This window comes from Protopterus annectens, chromosome 10.part0, assembly GCF_019279795.1.
Source record: "Protopterus annectens isolate FY-2018-M chromosome 10.part0, PAN1.0, whole genome shotgun sequence".
In the NCBI taxonomy this organism is placed as follows: Eukaryota; Metazoa; Chordata; order Ceratodontiformes; family Protopteridae; genus Protopterus; species Protopterus annectens.
Window position 1 is genome coordinate 1,172,097,396 of NC_056744.1, and position 26,718 is coordinate 1,172,124,113.

At 38.1% G+C, this 26,718-nt stretch overlaps 1 protein-coding gene across 1 annotated transcript in view; it reads left to right on the forward strand.

Annotated features, from left to right (window-relative positions):
- Positions 1-26,718, forward strand: part of LOC122813542 (synaptonemal complex protein 1-like) — a gene marked incomplete in the record, with an annotated part of 863,486 nt that overhangs the window by 13,100 nt on the left and 823,668 nt on the right. Inside the window, 1 exon segment of the mRNA XM_044085917.1 lies at positions 14,867-14,963. Within this exon segment, the coding sequence (XP_043941852.1) occupies positions 14,895-14,963 (69 nt within the window).

Below are 26,718 nucleotides of genomic sequence, written 5' to 3' on the forward strand. Positions count from 1 at the left end.
CAAAGACTCCTTACATATTCCTCGAGTTACTTCAGCCAATACATACCTCCTTCCTCCGCTACTATGTGCCTCGCACATTTTCACCAACATTCAGCTCATTCTGACTTCCAAGATGGCTGCACACTGAATAACGGCTTATGTCTAGCTTTCCCAGCTAAAACTCAACAGAAAAAGCCAATGGACTTGTATTCCTGGATAAATTTCAGTAAATGGGGCTAGTAAGTGCACTGTCTGGATGCCAGGAAAAACAAAATACAGGAGACCTGAAAGAAAATCGGCTACAAAAGGTGAGGAAAAAACACACTGGGAAGAGTACTGAAGCTGTTCAGCATAAAGCAGCACAAGATCCAGACATGACTTCCAGTAACCTAGAGGAAAGTATATGACAACTGCACACAGACCTGATTAAAATAAAACACTGATGGAGTATATCAACTCAAATAACAAAAAGCTGGAAAAAATGGAAGAAGATGTAAACAGATATTCAGATGAGGTGATAAAACTGCCAAAATCAGGATGAAATGAAGGAAAGGCTGGCTGAATCTGAGACTGTTCAAGAAGAGAGGTTTCAAAAAACAATAGAATTAGAGGACAAAGCATGTAAGGAAAACCTGAGATTTTCTGCTGTACCAGAAAAACTGTAAGGAAGACTGTATTAATTTTATGAAAGCCCAAAAAAGCAACTGGACTGGTGTTCCACAACAATAGTTGTTAATTGAAAGGGCACATTGTGTGTGCTCCAAACCTTGCTATGAGAAAACAACCTACACCTTTTAATAGTAAAGATGCAGTCCTTCCAGCAGAAGGAGTTGATTCTGACAAAAATGTGGCAGAAGGACAAAGTACTAAAAGTGTGAGATGGCAGATTGTTTGTGTAGAGTGATTACTCACTGTACACCAGGTAGAAGAGGAGTAAATTTATTTCACTCTTCAGGGAATGTCAAGAACCAGGTGTAAGATTCAAATTGCTATACCCAACTATCTTCAAAATATTCTTTTCTAGAGGGGCAAAATATTTTTTTGATGCAATACTTGCTAAGGAGGATATATGTCCAACAAAAAGTAAGCTGTGAAGCAGAATGAGATTCTGCTGCTTGTTCTTCTGGTAACAAAGACCACAGAGAGACTGTATCAGTGAAACCCTTTCCAATGTTTCAACAGAAAAGGATTGAGAGAAGAAAAAAAGCACAAGAGTTGACTAGAAGAATTGCGAGCATATTGGAAATGAAGCAGAGACAGGATTTGTGAGATTGAGATGAACGGGAATAAAACCGGTAACTTAGAAATTGACAAATGTGGGATTTTGAAGGAATAATTACATGTATGAAACATGACAGAACAAGAAAATCTGGAAATATTGGATTTTTTTTGACTGTTAAACCTGTAGGAGACTCTAAAGCATATGCCCTACTTCATGTCATTAATGTTCGGGAAAATACTAAATAGGATGGAGAAAGTTAACTAAGTAAAACATTTTTTTCCTTAATAGTAATATTTTTATAGTACATGATTTTCTTTGTATGCTGTAAAGTTTTCTCAGTTGTTTAAGTGTTATGGGTTATGGGGATACTAATGTAAACAGCTGCTCCTTTTTTTTCTCTTTGTTCAGTTTTAAGAAATGTAGGCACTGTAAATGTAAAAAAAAAGTCTAGTCAAAAGGGCATGACAAAAGGAAAAAAAATGTATGTTTTCTTATTCTTGCATAGGGAAATAACAGGATTAAGGCCCTTGGCTTGATCTAGTAACAAGTTTTAAGAGAAAGCAAGTACATGAGAAAGAACATTGGATATTGTAAAGCTTTTTCTAGCAAATTAAATGTATGCCTAGTTGCAATTCTGTATTTGGTACTCGTATGTCTTTATGGAGACAGTCTGATAAAGAGAAATGGCAAGAGATAACGTTTTCTGAAAGCATCCAAGTATCTTCCAAGCTGAGAGAGCTATAAAGGTAAGACAGAACCAGACAGCATTTAGTAGAAGCACAGGCTGTACCATATCTCTTAGCATGGGTAACCTTTCTTTTAGGTTGACTCAGGTCTACGAGTGTGGCTGTCAGTTTGGAACACTTGTTCCTATTGGGAAAGTAAAACTTCTATTTGAAGATGTATATAGTGTTGTGTATTGGTATTAAGTTGATAGGTTTTAGGGGTAATGTGTTTGTGGTGTCTGAGGGCTTTCCATAAAAGAAAAACGCTTTGTAAGGTGTGACATAGGATCAAATGGATATGACAAGAAACAACTGTATAAAATATCAACCTACCAAACAGTGTATGCATGTAACACAAAAGTTGGAACAGAAAACCTAGCAAGCTGTTCCACATGAAAGGTGGGAATGACTTTTTAACACCATGATGCTTTCTGTAATGTCTTTAAATGTCAGTGGTCTCAGAGATAAACTATATTAAAAATGTATAGTGCAAATAGCTATGTTACAGGAGATGCACTTGGAAAGAACGGAACATGTGAATTTGATAACGACCGGTTTTCAAGATGGTTATTAAGTGAAATACCTGGGACAAAGGAGGAGAGTACTTATATTAATTGCAAGAAGAGCTCCAGTAGTAATAGAAGAGGATAAAAAGATAATAATGGTATATCTGTAGTACTAAGATGTTACTGGCAAGGGATGAGGGGTTACGCTGGTATGTATTTATATTCCACCTAAAACTGCTATAATGGAGCTTAAGAAAATTCTGGGAGAAATCGGCTTTCAGCAAGGAATGTTACTTATAGGTGGGGAATATAATTTGATTTGCATCAGTGAAGATATTTCTGGCCCATAAAGGAAAATATAACAAAGGAGGGTAGATTTTTGAAGAAATTCATGAAAATATTTGGCATGGAAGATGTGAAATTAGTACTAGAAGTTTGGAGTGAATTTACAGATTATTCCCAAAAATACAAAATTTGGTCTAGGCTAGACAAAACTTACATTTCACACGGATGTGTACATTTAATTGAAAGTCTTGATACACACCCAATAAGTATTTCAGATCATGTGCCAATAATAACTAAAACAAAAACACAGGATAATAAAAATGAGACAGTTGTGCCCCCCCCCCCCTGTTGAAAAGATACGAATTTAAGGAATAGGTAGTAGAAATTTATTTAGGAACTATTAGAAAAGATAGCTATAAAAGTGGAGTTTAAAAATAGAATGGAAATAAAAGAAAGGGAAATATGGAGTTTAAAAATAGAATGGAAATAAAAGAAAGGGAGATGGTAATAAAAGAAAGGGAGATGGTTAAGAAGTAACAAGAATTATTTAGATGGACTGACAAATATTAAAGTATTGCAAAATGGGGGAATCTCGCAAAGAAAGAATAGCAGCAACTGCAGAATGCTAAACAGAAAATAAGGGATTACCTCAATAATATACACAAGTTTAGAAAGATTGCTGTTAAGCAGCTGTTTATTGATAACTCTAGCACACACAACTGTTTAGTATGAGATCTCCGGCAACAGAAAGCAGAAGGGGCTGCCGCCAAGTTTAGGGAGCCTATAACAAGGAAGATAATATGCTGTTGAGGTATTAGAAATATTTCGGAAATTCTATGAAAGTCTGAATAAAGTAGAGAAATATGGACATCAAGGAAAGGTAGTTGTCTTTTGGCTTTTCTCGGTTGGGGTCACCACAGCGAAACTCCGGTCCACTAATGATTGGCAGTAGATTTTTACGTGCCGAGTTGCTGGCCCTGATGCACAACCTTCAACGAAGGTATGCCCATTCACGCATGTCTCCACACAGAAGATGCTCTAGCTGAGAATCGAACAGGACAACGTCTTACTGTGAGGCAACAACGCTACCGTAGCACCACCACCGTCAAGGAACGGTACCCATGGAAATATTATGGAAAAATTAAGTATGTCAAGGTTAAAGGTAGATGAGGCTAAATTACTAACAGGATAGGAGGAGATGAGATAAAAATGGTGATGTATAACCAATCCTCAGGAAAGTCCCCTGGAATAGATGGTATTCTTGTGGAAGTTTGGAAGCTAGGAGGAAATAAAAAGTAATAGATTTGAAATGTTTTGTTTGAAGAGTATTTTAAGGAGAGAAGTACCAACATCCTGGAAGAAATCGGTGTTAGCTGTTAGCTGTAATTTCTAGAGAGGGTAAAGACCCATCAGATCCAGCTTCCTATTATAGGCTCATTTCAAGACTAAACCATGATGATAAAGTGTTTGTCTAGAATGGGAAAATTGATAGATATGGATTAGTGTGGTTTTATGGAGGGAAGGCCAATACTTGACATTAACAGAACATTGATCCAGCGGGAAGAAGAATGTAAGAAAATACCACTGTTGTTGTTTGGTCTTGATGCAGAGTAAGCTGAGACTTTACGCGCAGGGCAATGGAAGTATTTACATTCCCTGATAAAATTATAATGTTGATTAGGAGGATATATGCGGGATTGGAGGCAAAAAATTAAAGTGGGTGGTTTCCTCTCATCATTTCTGCTTGAGCAGAGGAACCAGGCAGGGGTGTCGTCTTTCTCCTTTATTTGGATTATATTTAGAACCATTGGTAAAGAAAATAAGGGACTCAGAAATTCAAGGATATAATTGATATGGTAGTCAAGAAAAGCTGGCTCTGTTTGCAGATGATATTATTTTATACCTGATAAAACCAGAAAGGGACATTTCAGTGTTTTAGAACAATCTGAGACAATTTAAAATCTTTTTGAGGTGTAAAATTAATAAAGCTCTTACAGAGGCAATAGCTATAAATTATATACCCACAGACAAATTGGTTCAGCAATATCTGTATTTATGGGGATATGATAAAAAGCAGCAATTAGGAGTATTGATTAGAAATGATTCCAGTGTTGCAGCTAAGGATATGTAGGAAGAGGCTGAACAAAAGATAATATAAAACCAGAGACATTTGAAGCTCTGTTGTATGGATATGGATAGTAAGATACAAACATTGAAAATGTTTAGTCCCTTTAGTCTTATACACAGGTCAGTAATATTAATATCAGCCAGAGGAGAAGTTGTTGATAGCAATTACTAAAGAGTTGTAGGATTTTATCTGGGAGGGGAAGACTGCAAGAGTCAAGTGGGATAAGATGATTCTTCCAAAAGAACAAGGCGGATTGGGCATACCTGATTTGAAGGTTTTTTTCAGAGCTGCACAGTTAAGGCACCTGTACATAGCACAAGCAGAAACCTATAACTCGAAGAGGAAAAGGATGATGATGATGATGAAAAGGGGGGGGGTGCTCAAGAAACAGAGACTGGGATTTTGCATGCATATCTTTAAGGAGAATAACAATAATCTTGCAGAATATTATATTCATAAAGTAACAAAGTATTCTAAAAACTAATCCAACATGGGAATGGAGAAAGGAGATTCTGCCAATAGGGATGACTGCAATTTGGGATACAGACAATAGGCAAAAGGGGGCTTTCATTTATTGGAGAAAACTGGCAAAAGAACCAAGGGTATTGGGAGCAAATAATTAGAGGGGGAAAGGTAATATAATGGAATGGGAAGAGGCCTAGAATTTATTTGGACTGGAGGCTAGAGATTGCCTTCCCCATCAAGGATTGATGTCTGAGTATAGGCAAAGTGAAAGAAATAGGGGAGTCCTAATTGAAAGACCAACACTTATATAATTTTTAGTAGAAGCTGCTGTTAAAATAGGAATAATTAGTAGAGCACATAAAATATTGCATAAGTATAAGAATCAATCAGAAGAGGTTAGAAGGGATTGGGAAGAGTGACTAGAGGGACTATATATGTCTCCTAAATATGCAACAAAATCTAGAAGATTTAGGATTTTTGCTTGGAAATGTTTACATCTGTATTTTTATACCCCAAGTAGACTCCAATGAATTTTTCCTGAGGCAACCAGTAAATGTTGGAGGTGTGATGGGGAAGAGAGAGGTAACTGGGGAACATAGTTCTGGGAGCATAATGAGTTGATAGAGTAGTCTGCAGGAAATCTTTAAAGTCTATCAGAGATACTGGGTGAGAAAATTGGTGCATCTAGGGAAATGATTTTTCTGAGCTATGATACAGAATCGGAATTGCCTAGACACTGTAATGCCTTGCTGAGCCAAATTATGGTGGCTGCCAAAAAATACTAGAAAATGGAAATCCAAAGTCTAAACCAGCTGTAGTAGAAGCAGTGAATATAGTAAAAGAGACGAAACAACTTGAATTGAGATCTTTAGAAAAAGGTAGGAGCTAATTACATAGAAAAAATGGGAATTGTGGGAGCAATACATACAGGGGAGAAATGAGATTTAAAAGAAAGGCAGGATTTGAATAAGCTATGTAATGTTTGACCGACAGTGATTGGGTAGATTATAAGTGATGTATGATGTTTGCAGCTAAAATTGTCTATTTGGTTTATGTATAATGCTGGTAAGTAAGATTGTCAGTATGGTTTGTTTTCATTTATATAAATGTACGACTGCCTATGTTTATAACTGATAATAAATAGGTTTCTTGATTAAAAAAAATACAGATCACCCTAAAATCAAAACTTGAGCTTTGCTATAATAAAGCTGCTGCAAATCTAGCTAATCAGTCATACATGTCTCACCACTGCTCTGCCCTCATATATTTAAACTGGCTTGAGTTACCTCACTACATCAAGTTTCCCCATCTCCTCCTTTCTCATAAAATGGTATACAAATCCTCAGCCTGCCCAGCAAACCTGCACCATTCTTAATCATCACCTGTCTAATCACCCTCTGCTCATCTGAGAAACACCTCCTTGAAATCCATAAACCAAAAAAAATCTTTCACTGCCTTTATTCCTATTGTATTCCTCCAAATATGGAGCAATGCCATGTAGTCTCGTATTCAAACAGTCTCTAAAGAGATTTCTCCTTAACTCCTGGCTCTGTACATGTATTACACCAGGCTGACACTACCTGTTATTTCTTCCTCCTTCCCTTCCTTCCTTTTGCTCTTCTTTTTTCCCTTTTCCTTTCCTCCCTTCTCTTATTAGCCAAAGCACCAGGTACTTCTCTGATAGATCCCTACTTTAACTCCATTTCCTGATCCCTACTTTAACTCCATTTCCTGATCTTCCCCAACTGCAAAAATCTCTTTCCTTTCTCTTAGTCTTTTACCCATATTTAAAATGCTTATCATCTTTACAACTGGTTATCACTATTGCTTGTACTTTGTGTTCAGTATCCTATGATTGTTGTTCAATATTCACTGTATTTTTTCTGATCTGATTTTATTTATCCTGTATGTCAGTTCTACTATTTGTTACTGCAGTTCACGTGTGTCTATTAATTGAACTATGTATGTTGGAGCTTTACTCCCCGGGCCTCCACTGAAAATGGGATTCATGCCCAGTCAGACTTTCCTGTAAACAAATGCCAAATGAATAAAATAAAGCCAAGTGTTTCCCTTGGTTTCAAACACAATTTGGATGAATGTATGGGGGGAAGCTACATATTCACCCTTTGTTTAGCACCCATTGTCTCTTTATGGATAGGCATAGCATGTAAATGTTCTGGTAAGTTCTGGGTTATTTGTAATTGGGTTCATAGGTAGTTACTAGGCTTACAGCCCATGGGTCAATTGAGGAGCCTAACCTAAATTCCTAGTTGCCCCCCAAGCACCGTTTGATTAACAAACTTGGTCAAGGTCACACAGTAGGCAAATGGGCAGACCCTGTAATACATGGTCTACAGATGACTGCCTTAAACTATTTTTAATTTAATAGTGAGCAGAGCAGGGGATGGAAGAATGTCATTGAAAATCCTCTATTGCTACTCTGTTTTAAAGTTTCTTTGATATTTATGAAATTATCACTTTTTGTTCATCTCAAGCCACTAATACCTTTTACTATTAATACCAGTGATGGCTGATAATTAATGAGTTTACCCCAAAGATGCGCTTAATATCTTTCAATTTACTACCACTAATGCAAATTGTGACATTGGAATGTCTGATCCTAACATCAGGTTCTTTAAACTTTTGAACGATAAGATCTGTAGTAACAGATGCCTGCACAGGTCTTTAATTTTGTTTTTGAGGCAGAAAGATATACTTCAAATATTTGTGGTTGTATTACCTGCTGTTCCTTTCCCTCTTGACTGTTGGCTGTGTTGAGAATTTCAAGTGGAAGTATAACTTCATTATCTCCTTTCTGACCACTGAGTGCTATTATCTTTCTTTCACTCAAGGAGTGAAGACATCCAATAACATCTTCAGTTTCCACGCTCAGTGGTCTCTTATTATTTTAACTCCCTCTGTTCCTTTAATAGACACATATTTCAATATATTACTAAAAATAGAAGAAATTATTTACTCAGCGATACCTGGAATATTTGACGTTTTTGCACATTGTTATACCTGATAAATGGAATAGTCCAAATCTACCTGAACTCCTGTAGTCAAGGTTGTTTTTTGTATTTTAACCACTTTATATTAATTAGTTACTGGCATTTATAACACGTGTCTACAGAGGAATACATTGAGGTTTAATCCATTAGACTATTTTGCAGATCGTACATTGCCTTAAATACCCCCATCAAAAAAGTCTTTTATACGGAAATCTTTCTTTCTTCTCCCTTGTTTCAGTACCTTTGCAAGTGTCGCTGCTGTTAACCTTGCCCTGTAATTATTTGGGCTAAACTGAACAGCACTAAAAGACGTTCTTAACTCATGAATGGAGCCTTTAATATTAACAAGCAGATATTACATGAACACCGTGATAAGGAGAAACCACATAATTTAAATTTATTTGAATACTTAAACAGAAGACATTTCTTATTCAGCTTGATTAAACTGTGCATTTTACACAAGTGCAATCATACAGAGTTGCAAATATATCAACTCTTGGTATTCAAGCTGTAGACAGTGACTGAGAATCAGAAATAAATGGCACAATACATTAGACAAAACTACATGATGAACAGTGGACTGCAAGATGTGGCAGATTCAGAAAGATGGTGCCTTTGCACAACCAGGAGAAATTGCACTGTCTGTATCATATTCTAATGACTGTACAAGGATATAGTAATGAGCCCAGTTATAAATGCATTTGAGGGTAAACAGCATTACAGAGTGATTCAGACACAAGTGAGTTTATATGGCTGACTAGTATATGTCAGAAGCAGCTGTCGCAGCCAGTGTCCATGTTGAGGCATGCATCTCCCTCTCGGTTACCAAAGACTTCAGCTACTCCTCACATACCGTCACCTTCACAGTAGAGTCTGAATGGAGAGATGACAGGGTCCAAATGGAGAGATAAGTCAGCAAGTAAAGGAGAATATTATTGCTGAAACTGAATTAATCCTCAAGTCTTGGTGAGTACCTTCGCAAGGTGGACCCTGTTTTTCACAAAATCTCACCAAGACACTAATATAGACTTTATATGCCATATATCATGGTCAGAACTAGGTTAAAAATTAAAAATGGAGAGCTGAGTGCACAAGACCCAGGATAAAAAAAAGTGCCCAATCTTGACAAGCACACTGGTGCCAGGACTAGAAAAGATGACAGTGTAGAATCCTAAAAATTTGGAAGCTTTCCTAAAATGGGCCAGCCCAAGGGGAGGATGCCCCCCCCCCCCCCCGTTTGAAGGTAGTAGTAGTCAACAAAAACTGATAGGCCAAAGAAGAGCCTAAAAGATAATAGAGTGGACTATTGAGGATAAGAAAGAAATGATGTATTGTTACTATTATGCTAAAAGCCCAGAATTTCTAGACACAAGATATACAAAACAATTTTGAGAGAAATTAGAGGAAAGAAAATAATTCCACAAGAAAAACTGCCAGAAGCTTCAGATACAAATTTTGTATTCATTAGTGCAACAGATTTGTGAAAAACAGTATATAGATCAAAAAACTTTTATCTGTTTGGAAAAAGAAGCATCTAAGGAAGTGCAAAAATATAAACAGCAAAACCTAGGCATTTTTGGAAAGTATATAAAAGAAATATGGACATGAGAAAGAGACACATTTGATATGGTGCAATATTTATGCAAAGGAGAAAGCCAAATTAATCAGTAATAAAGAAGGCAGCCCCAAAGATATTCAAAGAGAAATACAGGCAAAGGCATCCGGACAAGGAAAACTTTAAAATACAAAAAATAAGAAGACAGAGGAAAAATAGAAAAGGAGATTAGTGATGGAGAAGTTAAAGAACTTGAAACTGAGGTTATGGAGAACCTGCGAAGTGAAGGATTCAGTGTTGAAAATCCAATTCAGAAAGCACCACAAGAGGATAGAGCAATGGATATCCCAATTAAGGGGAAACCAGTGGAACAGGAAGCAATCCGGTGCCATATGAAGATATTTTGGAGCCTTCCACAGGAAAGCAGTATAAACGTTCACTTGCTAGACCGTAAGGGAAGGAGCAGGAAACTGTAGAAACTCTGTAGTCAGTGTTGAGGAGTGATAGGCCAGTGAGTTCCCATATGAGTAACCGATGGCACAGGATGAAATTGAAGAGTGTGCCACAGGAATATGCTATAGAACTTTCTATAGAATGCTTGCAGGAAATGGGAAAACAAAAAATGTGCCCTCAGTTTAGAAGAAAATGAGCTAAGAGAAGAGTTGCTTGATTTAATAGACATAGACATACTAAAATCAATGAAAGAACTGGACTGCAGTAGGTCAATAAAACCCATTGATAAAACAAGTGAACCTAGTAATTGGGACTATCCATAGAGATCCATCAGATATAACGGAAGTAAACAAGATATATTACTGTGCAGCTAAATTAATAACTGATAAGTTCTACCACAAGAACAGAGGTTAGTGAGTGAAAGGAAGGGGAGAAATTGAACACCATCATGGAAGTATCAAATAGAGAAAACTATAAAGCACTTAAGACAAAGAAGTGTCGCTGTTAGAATATAGAAGGAACAGATTAACAAAAGTACTAAGAAAGATAATCGGGATAAAAGCAATGCACAGTATTAGAACAGACTAGGATCTATCATACACTATCGTAAATAAACTAAAAATTTCAGCACTAGCGGAAAAACTTAGAAGATACACAGATATAAAGGAAAAGTACAAAATAAGCAATTTACTGATGACCCAAAAAAGTTTTATAGAGAATTGAAAGACCGCAAAAAAAAAAAAGAAATAGATACATTTTGGAAGTATCTATGAAGATCCTGTGGAACATAACAAAGATGCTAAATGGATAGAAAAAGTAAAAGAAAGAATAAGACATTTAAAGGTACAGGATATGAAATGGGATGAAGTAACAGCCAGAGAGATTGAAACAAAGTTAAGAAAAGCCTCTAATTGGAAAAATCCTAGGCCCAGATGCAGTGCCTAACTTCTGGTTAAAAGTATTAATATCTTTGCGTTGAGATTTAGCCATGAGTAAGTACTATTTATATGTGCATCCTGAACAGACACCATCCTGGCTAACAGGAAAAACAATGCTCCTATTTGAGTGAAACTGCAAGCTACCCTAAAAATTATAGGCCAATAACTTCCTTCTGATGACATATAAACATTACACAGGGATTGATGCCAACAGAGTTTATAGTACATTTAGAAGAAAACTCAATTATGGGAGTAGAAGAAAAGGGCAGTAAAAGAAAGTCCTATGGAACAAAGGATCATTTGTTGTTAAATAAAGTAATAGTGGAGAACTGTAAAAAGGGGAAGAATCTAAGTATGGCATGGATTGACTACAAAAAAGCTTTTGATAGTATCCCATATTCATGGATGAGTGCTTAAAAATGTATAAGATACACCTTACACTGACTGACATTACAGTGGCTATGAAACAGTGGCAGACCACTTTGTAATTAAGCCATGATAAAGGACAAATTATTATCCCAGGGATAAAAATTCAAAGGGGGATATTCCAGGGTGACTCTCTGTCACTGTTGCTATTCTACCTTGCCTTTAACCCATTAAGCTGTCTACTTAACACCTTAGGCCATGGCTATCATTTTGCTGCTAGAAAACAACAAAGTGTAAAGATTTCTCATCTTCTCTTTGTCAGTTGATTTATAACAGTATACTTCATCAGATGAGGAACTGAAAGCACAAATGCAAGTTGTCAAAACTTTTTCAGATGAAACAAGAATGTCATTTGGTCTTGATAAATGTGCAAAATCAGCCTTTAAAGCAGGAAAACTGCAGCACCAGGAAAACCCATCGGTATGGGATAAGAACATGATATAAAAGAACTTGAGCAAGAGGGAGTGTGTAAATATTTGGGAATTGATGAAGCATCAACAATAAAACGTGAACAAATGTGAATAAAACTTGGTAAGGAATGCTTTCTTCTTCTTCCGGCTTTTCCTGGTTAGGGGTTGCCACAGAGGATCACCTGTCCGCTCATGATTGGCAGTCAAGTTTTACGGTGTTGCCAGCCCAGCGCCCAACCTTCCACAGAAGGCACATGCACGCACTCATGCCTAGGGCCAATTTAGAGTGTCCAACCCACTTACAGCATGTCTTTAGGATGTGGGAGGAGACCTGAGCACCTGGAGGAGATGCAGACTCAGCATAGAAGGCACCCCAGCCGAGGATCGAACCAGAGAACCTCTTGCTGTGAGGCGGCAATGCTAACTGCTGCACCACCGTGGTCGCCCTTCGTAAGGAATACTTTAGAAGACTTAAATTAATCCTTGCAACAGCGTTGACATCTAGGAACAAAATCCAATGTATAAATCAATTTGCTGTTCCTGTCCTAATGTACAGTTTTGGAGTGATTGACTGGCGGTTCAGAGGTTTTCTGGTTCGATTCTTGTGTGGAGTCTGCATGTCCTCCCTGTGGTTGAGTGATATTTAAAGACATGCAGGTAGGTGCGTGCGTGAATGGGTGTACCTTCGTTGAAGGTTGGGCGTCGGGCTGGCACCTCGGCACCGTAAAAATCTACTGCCAATCACAGGAGGACCGGCGTTCCGCTGTGACAACCCCTAACCAGGAAAAGCCGAAAGAGGCAGTAATCAGTTTCTTTCATTTACTCATTCTTTGATTGAATGCAAGTGCTAGATTCTTAATTCTCATTGCCAATAAAATTGGAGTGGTTTATAGTGAACATAGTCTAGATACCTTTCAAAATGATTAAACAGTGTTTACAATAAAGCCAGATGTCTGTTTGGCAGTTTAGAACAGGGGATTAAGGCTGTGAGATTTTAACATGCTTCATCTTGTACTCTTAGGTTTGATTCTCTCAGTCTCTGTTGCCTGTTCTAAGAGTCTGAATATATCATTTCAACAAACACTGGTCCTAGGTCACTCATGAAAAAATGTTAATGGGTTTACACAGTTATGAAATGACAAGACATATGCAGAAATAACAGCAGTTGTAAATCGGGCTTTATGGCTTAGTGACTGAAGAAAAAACTTCTAGATAACTTTTCGGAATAGCTGAGTTGGGGGTTAGATTAAAGCCGTATGTACTTAACAGCAAAATGTTTATCTTCCCAGAGTATGATAGGTATAACCCAGCTACTTTAACCATTTATCAGCCAATGTACTACAAACCATTTGATTAGAAATATAATTGTATGCATATATTTGAGATTTCTGACACTTAAGTGACCATGCATCAGATGACAATAAAGATACCGCATTCGCAGTGTATAGTCCTTCATTGTTGCTTTGTAGTAGAACTAATGCACCTTAGTGATAAATTCTTACACTAGCTATCCTTGTGGACCATTTTAAGCCTATCCAATTTCCTTTCAAAAGGTGAGAATCAAACCTTTCATCTTGTGTCTGAGATAAATGCCTTAACCATTATACCAAGCCTCAATCCAAAGCCAACAACCAGTGGCCAGACATAAACCCTATACCTTGCATCTGTGAGGCAAGCACCTTAACCCTTATGGCAACCACTTAGACATAAATGTGAGGCAATCAGTTTGCTGTTTTACATGCTTAACCAATATCCAGAGAGTGATGAAAGGGGAGTTTCAAATCCTGTACCTTGTGCTTTTAAGGTAAACATTTTAACCATCGTGCCAGTTTCATCGGTTTCATTTCCACTGAAAAGTCTTCTGAAAGCAGCATCAAGGATGGAGGCTTATATGAATAAGATGTTGAGCTGATTGGTACTGTAGAAACTGAATGGATATCAGAGGTACAGACTGAAACAAGCATTTGAGAGTATTCCTCTTTTTTAAAAAATGCCATGCTGCTGCATAGACTACTTAAGGAATACATGCATCTGAATATGCACATTAATGGGCAGTGGTCATAAGTTGATGTGTTTGTGCAAATGATTTTATATTTGGGAGGCATACATTCTGTTCTTTTCACTACTTAATAGCAAAGGGGCTTATTTGGCAGCAGTTAACAAAATTAAAGCAGATTAGAGAAAATTCAGTTTCGATGGGTGGCCGCTGTGGTGCAGCAGTTAGAGTTGCCACCTCATAGCAAGAGGTTCTCCTGTTCGATCCTCTGCTGGGGTGCCTTCTGTGCAGAGTCTGCATGTCCTCCTTTGGTCTCGTGGGTTTCCTCCCACATCCCAGAGACATGCTGTAGGTCGATTGGACACTCTAAATTGGCCCTAGGCATGAGTGTGAGCGTGTGTTGGCCTTCTGTTGAAGGTTGGGTGCCGGGCTGGCAACTTAACACCGTAAAACTCCACTGCCAATCATGACCGGACAAGGTGATCTGCTGTGGTGACCCCTTACCGGGAAAAGCCGAAAGAAGAGGAGAAAATTCAGTTTTGGATGTTTTGAAAGATACTAGGAAAGCATAGTACTAAAATCAGAAATTGTTGGAAGGAGGTCTTAGGGCAGAAGTAGCAAAGAGAGAAATGATCCAAAAAGAACATTTTCTGCTCATGTTTTCTAATGGCTTCCTAAACCACAAAATTCTAGAGGTTGTTCACAGATGAGGGAATACGACATTCTGTAGATATAAGCATTCTGATGATTTTTGTTTGTTTTGGCAGTGTTTACACGGACAATTTTACTTACTTTATGATGAGCTGGGACTTGCAGCTTAACTCCATACTCAGTGCTACTGACAGCAATGTGGAAAAAATAAGGGTGAGTTGGTCTTTTTTTCTTAAACATTAGCAATGTAAGGAATTACAGTTCATTAAAACGTAGTGCAAATACTTAGGATAGTTAGAGCAGTTACCCTTAAGCTAAAATGAAATTTGTATATAATGTTAAAATTAATGCATTTAAATTTGATATTATTCATTGAACTTTGGACATCTGGGCCTATGTACTGAAGTTGTGTTGTTCTGTGGTTTGCTGAGGCTTTGATGATAGGCTCAGAATGTTTTTTTGGGATGTTCCTTTCCTGAAAGTGTGTTCACTTTCACTTCCACCTGGTTAAAAGTACTGAGATAAAAAATGGAAGAGATGGCAGAGTAGCACAGTGGCTCATGTTGCTACCTCTCAGTACTTGGTTTTGCAGTTCAGTTCCTGCTGGGGTGACATCTTTATGAAGTCTGCATGTTGTCATTGTGTCTGTGTGTTTTTGCTGGGTGTTGCAATTTCTCTCCAGATTCCAAAGGTATGTTTTCCACAAAACAACGAAAACTGAAAAACGTGAAATTCAAAACCTCAAATACCGGAGGTTTTGAATTTCGCGGTTTTACTACATACACACACACAAACACACAATCACTCTACTACATGAAAGCAGGGGGGCAAGTCCCCCCAGGACCCCCCCACCTTGTATTTCACATCGATGTTTGTCCACAGACAAAGAAGACCTATAGAATTTCAGCAAATAGTACGTCGAATTGAAAGAAGCATCTTGAGGCATCATATTCTAGTACAATTGGAAAGCTAAATACTCTCAAAAGGAAGGTGGTTGATTCAGGTACTGACAAGTTGGGTAAGAAATCACTGACACAGCCTTCTATTACACCAGTTATTGGTTCTGCTCATGTCACACAGACCAAGGTGGATAGTTTGATCACTGAGTTCTTGGTGTGAATGGCATGCAGTGTTTCAGCATTGTCAAACAGCCAACCTTCATCAACCCTGTAACTGGCGTGCAACCGGAAAAGGTGGTCATGAGCAGGAACACTCTTGTTGAACGGGTAGAGAAACACTTGGGTGATATGAAAGAGAATCTGATGGAAACCTTAGCAAGTGTTTCATCTGTTTGTACTGCTGCTGACATTTGGACCCATCAGAATCTCGCAGGGTTTTTTTTTTTTTTTCATCGCTGCCAACCTGGTCAACTGTGACACACTTCAATGAAAGTCCGCTGCTTTGTCATGTTGCAGAATACAGCGGAGGCTTACATACAATCTCATAGCATCAACGTTTGAGAGCATTTACGTGAAGAACAAGATGGATCAAAAGGTGTGTGCAACAATTACTGACAGCAGCAATTTTGTAAAGGTTTTCTCCATCTTTGCAGAATGTGAGAGATCTGACTGCAAGTATTCTGTTTCAAGATGAGGAGGATGGTGAAGTGATTTACAACCGTGTGACAGCCATGCTGAATCAGTCAGAGCAAAGTGAAAACACCTATTTGCTACCTCGCAATCTGAGATGTGCAGCAAACACATTGAATCTAGTTGTGGTGCACATTGCTGAATCTGCTTTTGATGAACAATATAAAAAGATCAAGTGAAGTACCATGGTCTAAATGCTATGTTGCTTGGAACAAGGCTAGTCGCAGCGTCCAAGCTGCTAAGGTGGCTTGCAGTAAGTGTGATCCTGGCATTGATTGTTCCCAGTGCAGTGTGAAGGAAGTCCACTTTCTACGTGATGGAGAGAATTCATACATTGCAACTCACAGTGAAGGCTTGCTGAATAAGATATGTGAGCAGATTGGAGTTGCCATCTTCAGGCCTGCAGAAATTACATTTGTTGCTGAGTTTGTGCAAGCAATGCAGCCCTTGGCAATAGCTCAGGACATCCTGCAGTTGGAGCTGAAAAGCTTCATGGGAATCCTGATCCCAACCATTATGTGCCTGAAAAACAAGTTGTCTGAACTCAGGCAGTCTGTGAAGCATTGCACTGCTAGTTAATGCTGTTCCTAAAGGCACTGAGGCTCGGTTCGATCATCTTCTGGAGTGCGAAGAGCTCATTTTGGCTAGCATAGTGCATCTGCAATTCTGTTTGCGATGGATGGAGAACAAAGAGCAGAAACTCAGAGGCAAGGCTCTGCTCCTTGATGCCATGCAGAAACTGGATGAACCTGCGTGTGGGTCATCTGAAGCTTTTGCACTAACCCGTGAAGACCGCTTCATCTTCAAAGAGTTGGCACCAGGCAGTGTCTGCATATATTCTCCGAATGACATGTATCTGGCTGACCCTTCCAGAGAACTATCTTCTCTCAACAGTTACCCTATAGTCAAGAAGATATTTCTGAGCACTAATACAGCTCTGCCAGCTAGTGCACCCATTGGAACACCTGTTAGGTCTTGCTGGACAAGTGCTTACTGAAGAAAAAATAGACTCCCCAATGAGCACCTTGAAAAGTTGCTCCTTCTTTGAGCCAACAGAAATGTGTAGTCATTGTGAATATTTTTATAAGGTGACATTTTGGCTGACTTTATTGTGATAGCAGTCTTTTTAGACCTATATGACCTATTCTGTAAGCATTTTTTGTGTCCTCTGTGTCACTTTTAGCAGATTAACCTAATGTATGTTGTTGAAAATTTAATGGTTTGTTATGGCATTTGTGTTGCTGGCTGTGTGTAGTTTGGTGAAAGTATTTGTGATTCTCTAACTATAAAGACTAGTCTGTGGAACTTTGTAAACTGCAAAATGCTATTATTGTAACACTGTGTATACAACCTCAATAATACACTCATATTCATGTGCAGTAAGCATGTATTCCTCAAGTAATGTGGGAGTAAATCTCAATATGACAATTGATATACTATACTTGTGTAAAAGTAACGCAACAGTGACCCGTTACTTTTAGTTAGCAACTAGTAATAGTAATATATTATTGTTATAGACAAGTAATAAGTAATAGCAATATATTTATTTTCCCTAAAAGGTAACTAGCAATAGTAACGTTAACATATTACTTTTATTAGTAAGTAGCACAGTACTGCCTATTCAAGACACTGAAAAGTTAAAGTAACTTTTGAAATGTTACAACCCCTATAAGAATTATAGCAACAGTGCTGGTTTCCTGTTGGATGGCTGCTTTATTTGTTTTTTTGGCAAATGTGGTAGGTAGGTTTAGTACTATAGTTTATAGATTGCTGAGTCTGATGTCATAATTTACATTGAATGAGCTACGTTTATGATAGAGCATTCTACGAGTTGGAAGGTTTCCAATTTCAAGAACAGTTTTATCTTTTTATTTCCTTTGATTCTTATGGATTGAGAAGTTGTCTGGTCGTTTGTCTTCAGTGTTCTTAGTGGATGAATGTTTTTATTAGCTGGTGTTAACATGATGCACTCTATCCATTTCAACCTATGCACAGATGTTTGAAAAAAGCACCTTTTATTAAATTTATCACTTAAGACATAGAGAGACATAGAGACACACAAATGTTAACAAAAAAGAAAACAAAGTATATTTAACATTTTTTCCAGTTACAAATGTACATCACATAGCTTTTTTTTTTTTTGTAACTGTTGTCAGTTCAGCATTACATTAAATTGCTAAATTCCTTTCTCCCCTTAAACCTCACTCCTCCTGAACATTATTCTGCATATATTGTTCCACAGCTTCCATTTTTATTCTATGTAATTTGCTCTTTCCCTTTTCTAAAGATCCCTCTTCCATTTCTTTTATATTATTCAGTAGGTCCAGTACAGTTAGTTTAGATTTTCATTGAGTGACAGATCTAGTATTAGGTGACCTAGGCAGTTGCCTAGGGTCCATGTTGGCTGAGGGGGCCGTTGCACCTTTTATTTATTTATTTACATTTGTTGACCAGGAGTGTCCGACTGGACGTAGGTCCATTTTCAGCAGAGGCTTAGGGAGAAAAGCTCCACAGTTAAAATATACATACAGTATTTGCATTGGATTTACATAGCAATTAACAATTTGATTAACATAGCAGTTAACAATTACAAACATAGTTACAGATGAAGAACATAGTTACAGATGAAGAACATAGTAGACAACTAGAATCTTTATCTGCGAAGTACATAACGGACATTAACAAATGTTACAATGAGAAGCTCCTGCTGTATAATAAGTACTAGGCTTATGAGCATCTGAGCTTGCTATAATCAATGTAGTTAGTGGAGTGGAAAGAAAGGTACTGGTTGGATTGGGTGGATGATATTAGAGTGGGAGTTGCAAGGGCATAGCCAGCATGTTTTTAGGTGCGCTTTTAGTAAAGTTTTGAAGTGGGTGCATGATGGTACGGAGGTAATTGTGGGTGGGAGGGAGTTTCATAATTTGGCTATGGCACAAAAGAATAGTGCTTCACCAGCAGAGTTATTAGCATTAGTGATCTGCAAGTGATTTTTGTTGCCGGATTTTAGTGGTCTGGTGGTGCGATAGGATTGGAGTAGATTCTGGAGGGATGGGACATTTAGTGGATGGTTTACTAGTTTGTGGGAGAGTGTGTGTTGATACCATTGAAGGAGGTGAGGGAGTTAAGGCAGCCCAATTCAGCAAGTGAGACAGTGATAACTACGGTAGGATGGCCCCTTTGGCGAATTTGGCGATGTTGTTGTAGCAGGTGTCTAGCTTGTTTAGATCGCATTGCCTTAGGTTGGTATATATTGGAGAGGCATAAAGTAGGGTGGAGATGAGGTGGGAATTTGCTACTGAAATCTTTGCTGCTTTGGTGAGAAGTTGCTTATTTCTGTATAATGCTCCTAGTTTTTTGTGGACTTTTTTATTGTCATGGATACGTGAATGTCAAATTTATGTTTATTTCCACTCCTAGCAATTTGGTGTGTTTTGTTGGGTGTATAGTGGTGTTGTCTTTTGCTGTGATGTTAAAGTGAGAGTTGTTTTGTTTGTTTGGTGGGTTGGAAGATGAGTACTTTAGTTTTGTTTGGGTTGAGTATTAATTGGGCATCGGATAACCAAGTTTCAGCAGAGGAAAAGGCTTCCTGTGTGACTTTTTTCAGTTTGGGTAGGGAGTGGGCTGAGCAGATGATGATCAAGTCATCTGCGTATTGTATGAGTGTGCCATGTTTGGTGGCAGAGGCTAGATTACTGGTGAAAATAGAGAAGAGTAGGGGTCCAAGGATGGATCCTTGGGGAACCCCATATAGAGACAGGTAGTTTGGGAGGTATGTCATTCTGCCATACAACAGATTGTTGGTGGTCAGACAGGTAACTCTGAAACCAGTTGGTGACTGATTGAGAGAAGGATAGGTTATTGAGGACAGAGATGAGTTTTTGTGGGACCATGTCAAATGCTTTAGATAGGTCTAGGAAAGTAGCAGAGGAGAGAGCGCCATTGTTTTTATGCTGAAGGATAGTGTTAGTAAAGGAGAGTAAGGCAGTGGTGGTGCTATGGTTTGGTCTGAAACCATGCTGAGCAGTGGAAAGGAGGTTGTTAGTAAGGAGGTAGTTTGAGACCTGAGAGTGAATGCATCTCTCTAGTATTTTGGAGAGTGGACAGAGAATAGCTATGGGGCGGTAATTGGTTAGTTCTATGGAGGGGAATTATATGTGATACTTTCCATAGTGTGGGAACATTCTGACAGAGATTGGTTAATCAAGATGGATACTGGGTAGGCCAGAGCATCAGCTGCAATTTGTAGGTATTCACTTGGGATGTTGTCTGCTATTAATTTGGTGGGCTTAAGTTTAGTTAAGAGTATTTTTATGTTGGAGGTACGTACAGGAGAAAAAGAGAAGGCAGTGGGGAGATTGCTAGTTGAAGGTGTGGGTTGGAGGGGAGGGGGGTTGTGTTGTTTAGCTAGTGATTTAGTATGGTTTGTGTGAAGTGTGTGTTGAATGAGGTAGCAATATTTTTGGAGGAGTGAGGGATGTTAGGAGGAGGGGTACTGACTTTACTGGGTGGAGGATGGAGTTTATGGGGGACCAGAATTATTTGGGGCTATGTTGGGAGAAGTCTAGGGCAGACTGGTAGTATTAGAATTTGTCCTGTTTTATTAGCTTTTTGACTCTATTGCGTAGTTCTAGGAATTTCTGTCTAGTTGAGGTGGTTTTGGTTTTGTGCCAGTGCTCCCCAGGCTTTATCCCTGTTTTTCATTTCTGACATAGTGGTTTTCTGTAGCCATGGGGGAGGGTTGTGCTTTGGTTCTGGAAAGTCTTGTGGGAGCATGGTAATTAAGGATGCTCAGGAAGGTAAAAAAGTTAAGTAAAAATGTAAACCTTTTCTTTCCCACATGCAAGTAAAGGCAGCCAGCTCAGGAAGGTAAAAAAGTTAAGTAAAAAAGTAAACCTTTTCTTTCCCACATGCAAGTAAAGGCAGCCAGCATTAGAACCTTGCAAGAGCCAACAGACCATGCACAACAAACTGACCAGCATTAGAACAGCACACAGCAAACTCCAATGTTGGAAAACAAACTCCAGAGTTAGGCTGATAACAGAATTCCCATTAGAAAAATGCTGGAGATTTGAAGTGTTACTTCTGCATGGTTTGGGAAGCAAGCATCCATAATCGAAGCAAGCAACATGTGTGTGTGTGTGTGTGTGTGTGTGTGTGTGTGTGTGTGTGTGTGTGTGTGTGTGGCAGTGTGGTGTGTGTGTCTGTCTGCATGCATGGGGGTGGCAGTGTGTGTGCAATACCCCAGTTAGGGGTATGTTCTAGTTAAATGCCTTTGCTCAGAGTCAAACTCTGATCTTTATTGTCAAGCAACTGCCTTAAACCATAAAGCCAACTGCCAGGTCTCCTTTAATTTTCTTTCTTTTTGTTTTTGTAAATCACTGAAGAAAGTCAGTCATATTGTTTCATAGGGTATTGTTCCGTGTCAGTGGTGCAAATAGGTAGCATACTTTTGCTGCAAAAGGCTGTGGGTTTTCTTCCTAAACGGTGGATTGAGTGACACCCACCATATATTTATTTATTTTTTTCTTTTTAATGAAGGTAACATAGCCAATTTATTCTGTAAGGTCAGCTGGCACTGAATTTATTGATGAAGCACTGAAATGCAAAGTTGTTTGCCATCAACAACCTCTTCATTAGTTACAGTTCTCTTAATGTGGAATTACTCAGATGACTTACTTCAGCATAGAGTGTGCATATTGACTGATGCTGACGTTATAATGACTGCAGTTTGTGACCTTATATAGTTGAAATGTTCTAAAATGAATAGTTATGTTATTATTGGTTCATACAGTTTGTTTCACTGCTTATTGGAAAAATTTTAAAAACTACAAATTTAAAACACACTTAACAAGTGGCCTTTTATTTGTATTAAATTATATTCCTTTTTAATCAGGAAGTTGAATTAAAAATCACCTTCATTTATACTTGAGGTACAATTAATCTGCCAAAAATATCATACACTGGAAAAAAACAACAACAACAGTATTAAAGAACTGTTAGACAGTACTAAAATACCTTTACCCATTTTCAACAAAGCAGCAGGTACTTACAAATGCAATCAATGTGGTATCTATAGGGGCCATATGTAAACTTAAAACAGTTGGCACATACTATTGGTATTTCTGGCAGATACTGTTGTAACACCAAAGGGGTTGTATACATCTCCATGTACTTCAGATGCCCCAGTTTGTATATAGGAATGACTACGCAAAGTGTAAGAGAATGAAGAGGTATATTGTGCAATAAAAACTAAAGATAATGACAATGCTCTGTTTAAGCATTCTTCTACATGCACCACTTACAAGAAATTTCTTTTTGCTGTCCTGGAATCTGTTGCCCAATATTTAAAAGGAAGCAATTAGAAAAACGAAGTAGAAGAGGGAGACAAGATGGCAGATTAGGTTGGCAGCAAATAACCTGGGCTAAATGATACCAACAGTATAAAGTGTTTCCTCAAGGATAAAAAGTTGACCATTCAATGAAGGGTTCAATTTCAACATCAATTGTTAACGGTTGAACATGATTGGTTCATTTTTTTTTTTTAATGTGTATAAAAGCAGTGATTTGTTAGCAGTGGTTATTTTCTCATGAAGCCTTTTTGGACGAAAGTGTTCATGAAATTTGATTACACTAAAAATCTACTGGTCCTGGTGATTCTTGGAGCATTTGTATTTTTCAGTGTATAATTTTTCTGTTTTGTTTTGTTTTGGTGCAATTAATCTGCCACTGGCCAAATGCATTTTTTATGAATGTGGGTTTCAATGAAGGTGTTCAAGGGCAGAGAAATTTACTGTTTCCTATGCCTAAGTCTATTTTTATTGTGCGAATGTATTATTTTGTTTAGCAAAGGCTATCAGTGTTTGTGATATAAGATTTGAAATAAAGGTTTTAAATTAAATCCAAATGTCTATAATCATTGTAGAAGTAAAACAGAAAATAGTATGCATACCGACAGGTTAGAACAGTGTTTTCTAGTAACTGGGGAGAGAGAGCAAAGTAATTGGACACTATAATGGTTGAGGGGGAGGAGCCCTGATGCATTAGTCTGGCTAGTACCCCATTTGACCATGATCCACCTTTGTTAGTAATAGCTTTTTTTTTTTTGTGCAATCAACAGAATTAAACTTAATTACGGCATTACTGTGTTTAGACAATTCATATCCTGTATCTCAGCTCAAAAGAACCATTTCCTTAGTTACAGCAATTTTCTCACCTAGTATATCTTACGGAGTACATTCTTCTGCAGGTACTGTTTCCACAACCTCCATTTACATCTATGTAACTTGCCCCTTCTCTTCCAATTCCTTTATAAAATTCAATACTCCAAGTACAGTTGCTTTAGACTTTGATTTCCATTATCTAATTGCTGTTTTTGGAGCCAATAAAATTAAGGTCTTACCATATTTATGCACTTCAGATCCCGTGTATAAGCTCAAAAAATAATTTCCTAGACAAAGTCCTCCACAGGGAATTATCTGCCAACTCCGTATACTCACAAAACATGTTCCCATTTGGATCTTTCTTCCCCATCATACCTCCAATATTTGCTATTGACCTGTGGAAAAATTCTTTGACGTGTGCTTTGGGTATAAAAATACATATGCTGACACTTCCAAGCAATGATCCTAAATCCTGTGGACTTTTGTTGCATACTTGGGAGCTGTACATATGATCTTCTTTCGACATCTTGTAAACTGCTTTTCCAGTCTCTTCCTAATGTTATGTAAACTCCTCTGATTATTATACTTATGCAATATTTTATATGCCCTGTGATGTCCCTCCTCTGGGCCAGTGATCAAAGAGCCTTAATCCTCGCCACTGACACAGGGTGAGTGGGGGGGGTGTGTGGTAACCTTTACTGTGAGAAAAAGACACAGTATTTTCAGATGCAGCCCTCTGCACTACGTACAGTTTCCCCTTAAGAATACACAAAAAATGCACACTCCAGTCCTTGAGCTAGGCTGTCATTCTGGGCCCCAAATAAGATTCCCCACTGACCACTATAGAGCTGAGTCCATAGCTGGGATATTCCAAGCCAAGTCCCCCACCACCCTTTCTGTGAAATCAGTGCTACCTGCATATAACTCTGAGATTTGATTTTACACACACACACACACACACACACACACACACACACACACACACACACACACACACTCGGGAAAGGCTGGAACAGTTTACCCACTCTGCCACCTCCACCCAGACTATAAGGTAGATTTGCTGCCACCAGAATATCCAAAGCCAGCTATGTTAAGGCTGTTACGAGGGTACCCAATTACATTTAGTAAAATTAATACTTCTACAAATGGTAGTGTTTAACCAAGCAGCAAAACTTTCAGGAACATGGAGCCACAGTACCACTAAATAAATGGAAGTAGTTTGAAAGGTTAAATATTTTCTAAAAGACCAGCCGTAATGAAAGGTTTAGATATATTTAATAATAAATAATAAAACAAAAAACATGAAAATACTGAATATGTATTTAACACCAGAGATTCAATCACAGGAAAAAACACAGGTACACACACATGTACACATACACGTACAAGTACACACACAGATGGAAAGACTTGGACCGATACAGAAAAAAAAAAACGTTTAGCTAATCTCACTAAATGTTTAAACTGACTGAATAATTACTGTTCCCTAGTTACTTACTCCTCCCTTTGTGTCCTCCTAATCTTTAGTGATATAAAGTGGGTTATATGCTTTATAGTCCACCCACAAGTTTAACAAAGTCAATAAAAGTCCAGTGTTTTTCAGCTACTTTTTATTTTATACAAGGCAAGATGAAAGTGGATGAGTGTCTTGTCAGGTCCAAAAACAGAGTGCACTCCTCACATCTCTCAGTAGTATTCAAATGCAGTTTCAGTGCTGCCAACAGAATCACATCATATCTGGTTACCTGACTCTGTGGTTCCCACACTACTCTCTCACTAGAAAATGCGCCAGGGTCTGGAACTGATGCTATAATATACACTCAGAACTTTAGCTAAGATTTATTACAGCATCTGGAAACTGTAAAACAATTCCAACACTTCCCACCCATCCTGCAGAAACTAACAAGCCATTCTCTGGCACCTCAGGGTAGCAATTGGTTTATCTCTAAGGACAATAGAGCAGAATCCCAATGGAGGCTTTTCACAGACATTGCATCGCTGGCTGAATTCAGACCTGTGAGAGAAAATCTTTATGGCCCAAACCAAGTCATTTAATTTTAGGCTATTTTTTTAAGGCTAGCTGGGCTAAGCTTAATGGCATCCCTTCCAGTAAATTCTGTTAAAATCTATATATTTCATCAGTTACAACACTATAGTCTGACATACATGTATATTTCTTTTCTGTCCATCAGGACCCACTGTTGATGCATTTTTAATGCAAGCAACTTTACAAATACATTTTAACACAAGCATCTGTACAAATCAGTTTGATATTCAAATCCTATAGAATTTTTTTTACAAAACTCAAGTTAGCTATGCTGGCATATGTTACACATGTACTGCCCTACTCCCCCTGGCACAGTTGGCACTACCTCACATCATCACATGCCTAACTAATTATTCCTTTTTAACTCTGGCTTAATTTCTAGATTGTACTAAAAACTCTGCCAGAGCAAATATCTTCTTGGCCTCATCCTCCTACTACCTTCCCCTCTCTAGATGTTCAAAATATTGATCACTGTAGTAGCCTTATCTTTATGGGTTATATCTTGCCAAGGATATAACAGCTGGCCAGCTTCCAAACCTTTAGGGCACGTGGTGCCCTAAACAGTTAATCAGTTTGAGCTGAGCTGACTAAAAGAAAAGTTTGAAAGTCCTTCAGAGCTTTCTTGCCTCTGAAGAATACAGTCCTCTGAGGTTTTCTAGGCTCAAAGATCCACTTGTGCCTTCCTTTGCCGGGCAAAGGTAAGGAATGAAGATAAGTTCCCTTTGGAAGAAACAAAAACTAACTTTCCTGAAGAGGAAATGTAATTTTAAAGAAGGGAATGCTTTGTTTTAAAGGACTGTATTGAAACTGTAACAGACTTTTAAACCGGGCACTTGCTTTTTTTTTTCCCTGTCAAATTAAAAGTAGTATATCTGAAAACTTTTTTTTTTCTATGAAAGAATTGTTTGTTTGTTTATTTTTTTTGTGGAGCTGGCATAGTGTTTTAAACTCCTTTTTACTGTGCTTTTTTTGTCATAAAATTAACTTTTCTGGACAAGTAGTTTACCAACATTTGCTGCTAGTCTTCTTTGAGAAAGGGTACCATTGTCAGTTTGACTATGCAACAGAATACTGGCCTCACAGTCCTTCCAGACAGACAGACAGGCACACACACACACACACACACACACACACACACACACACACACACACACACACACACACACACA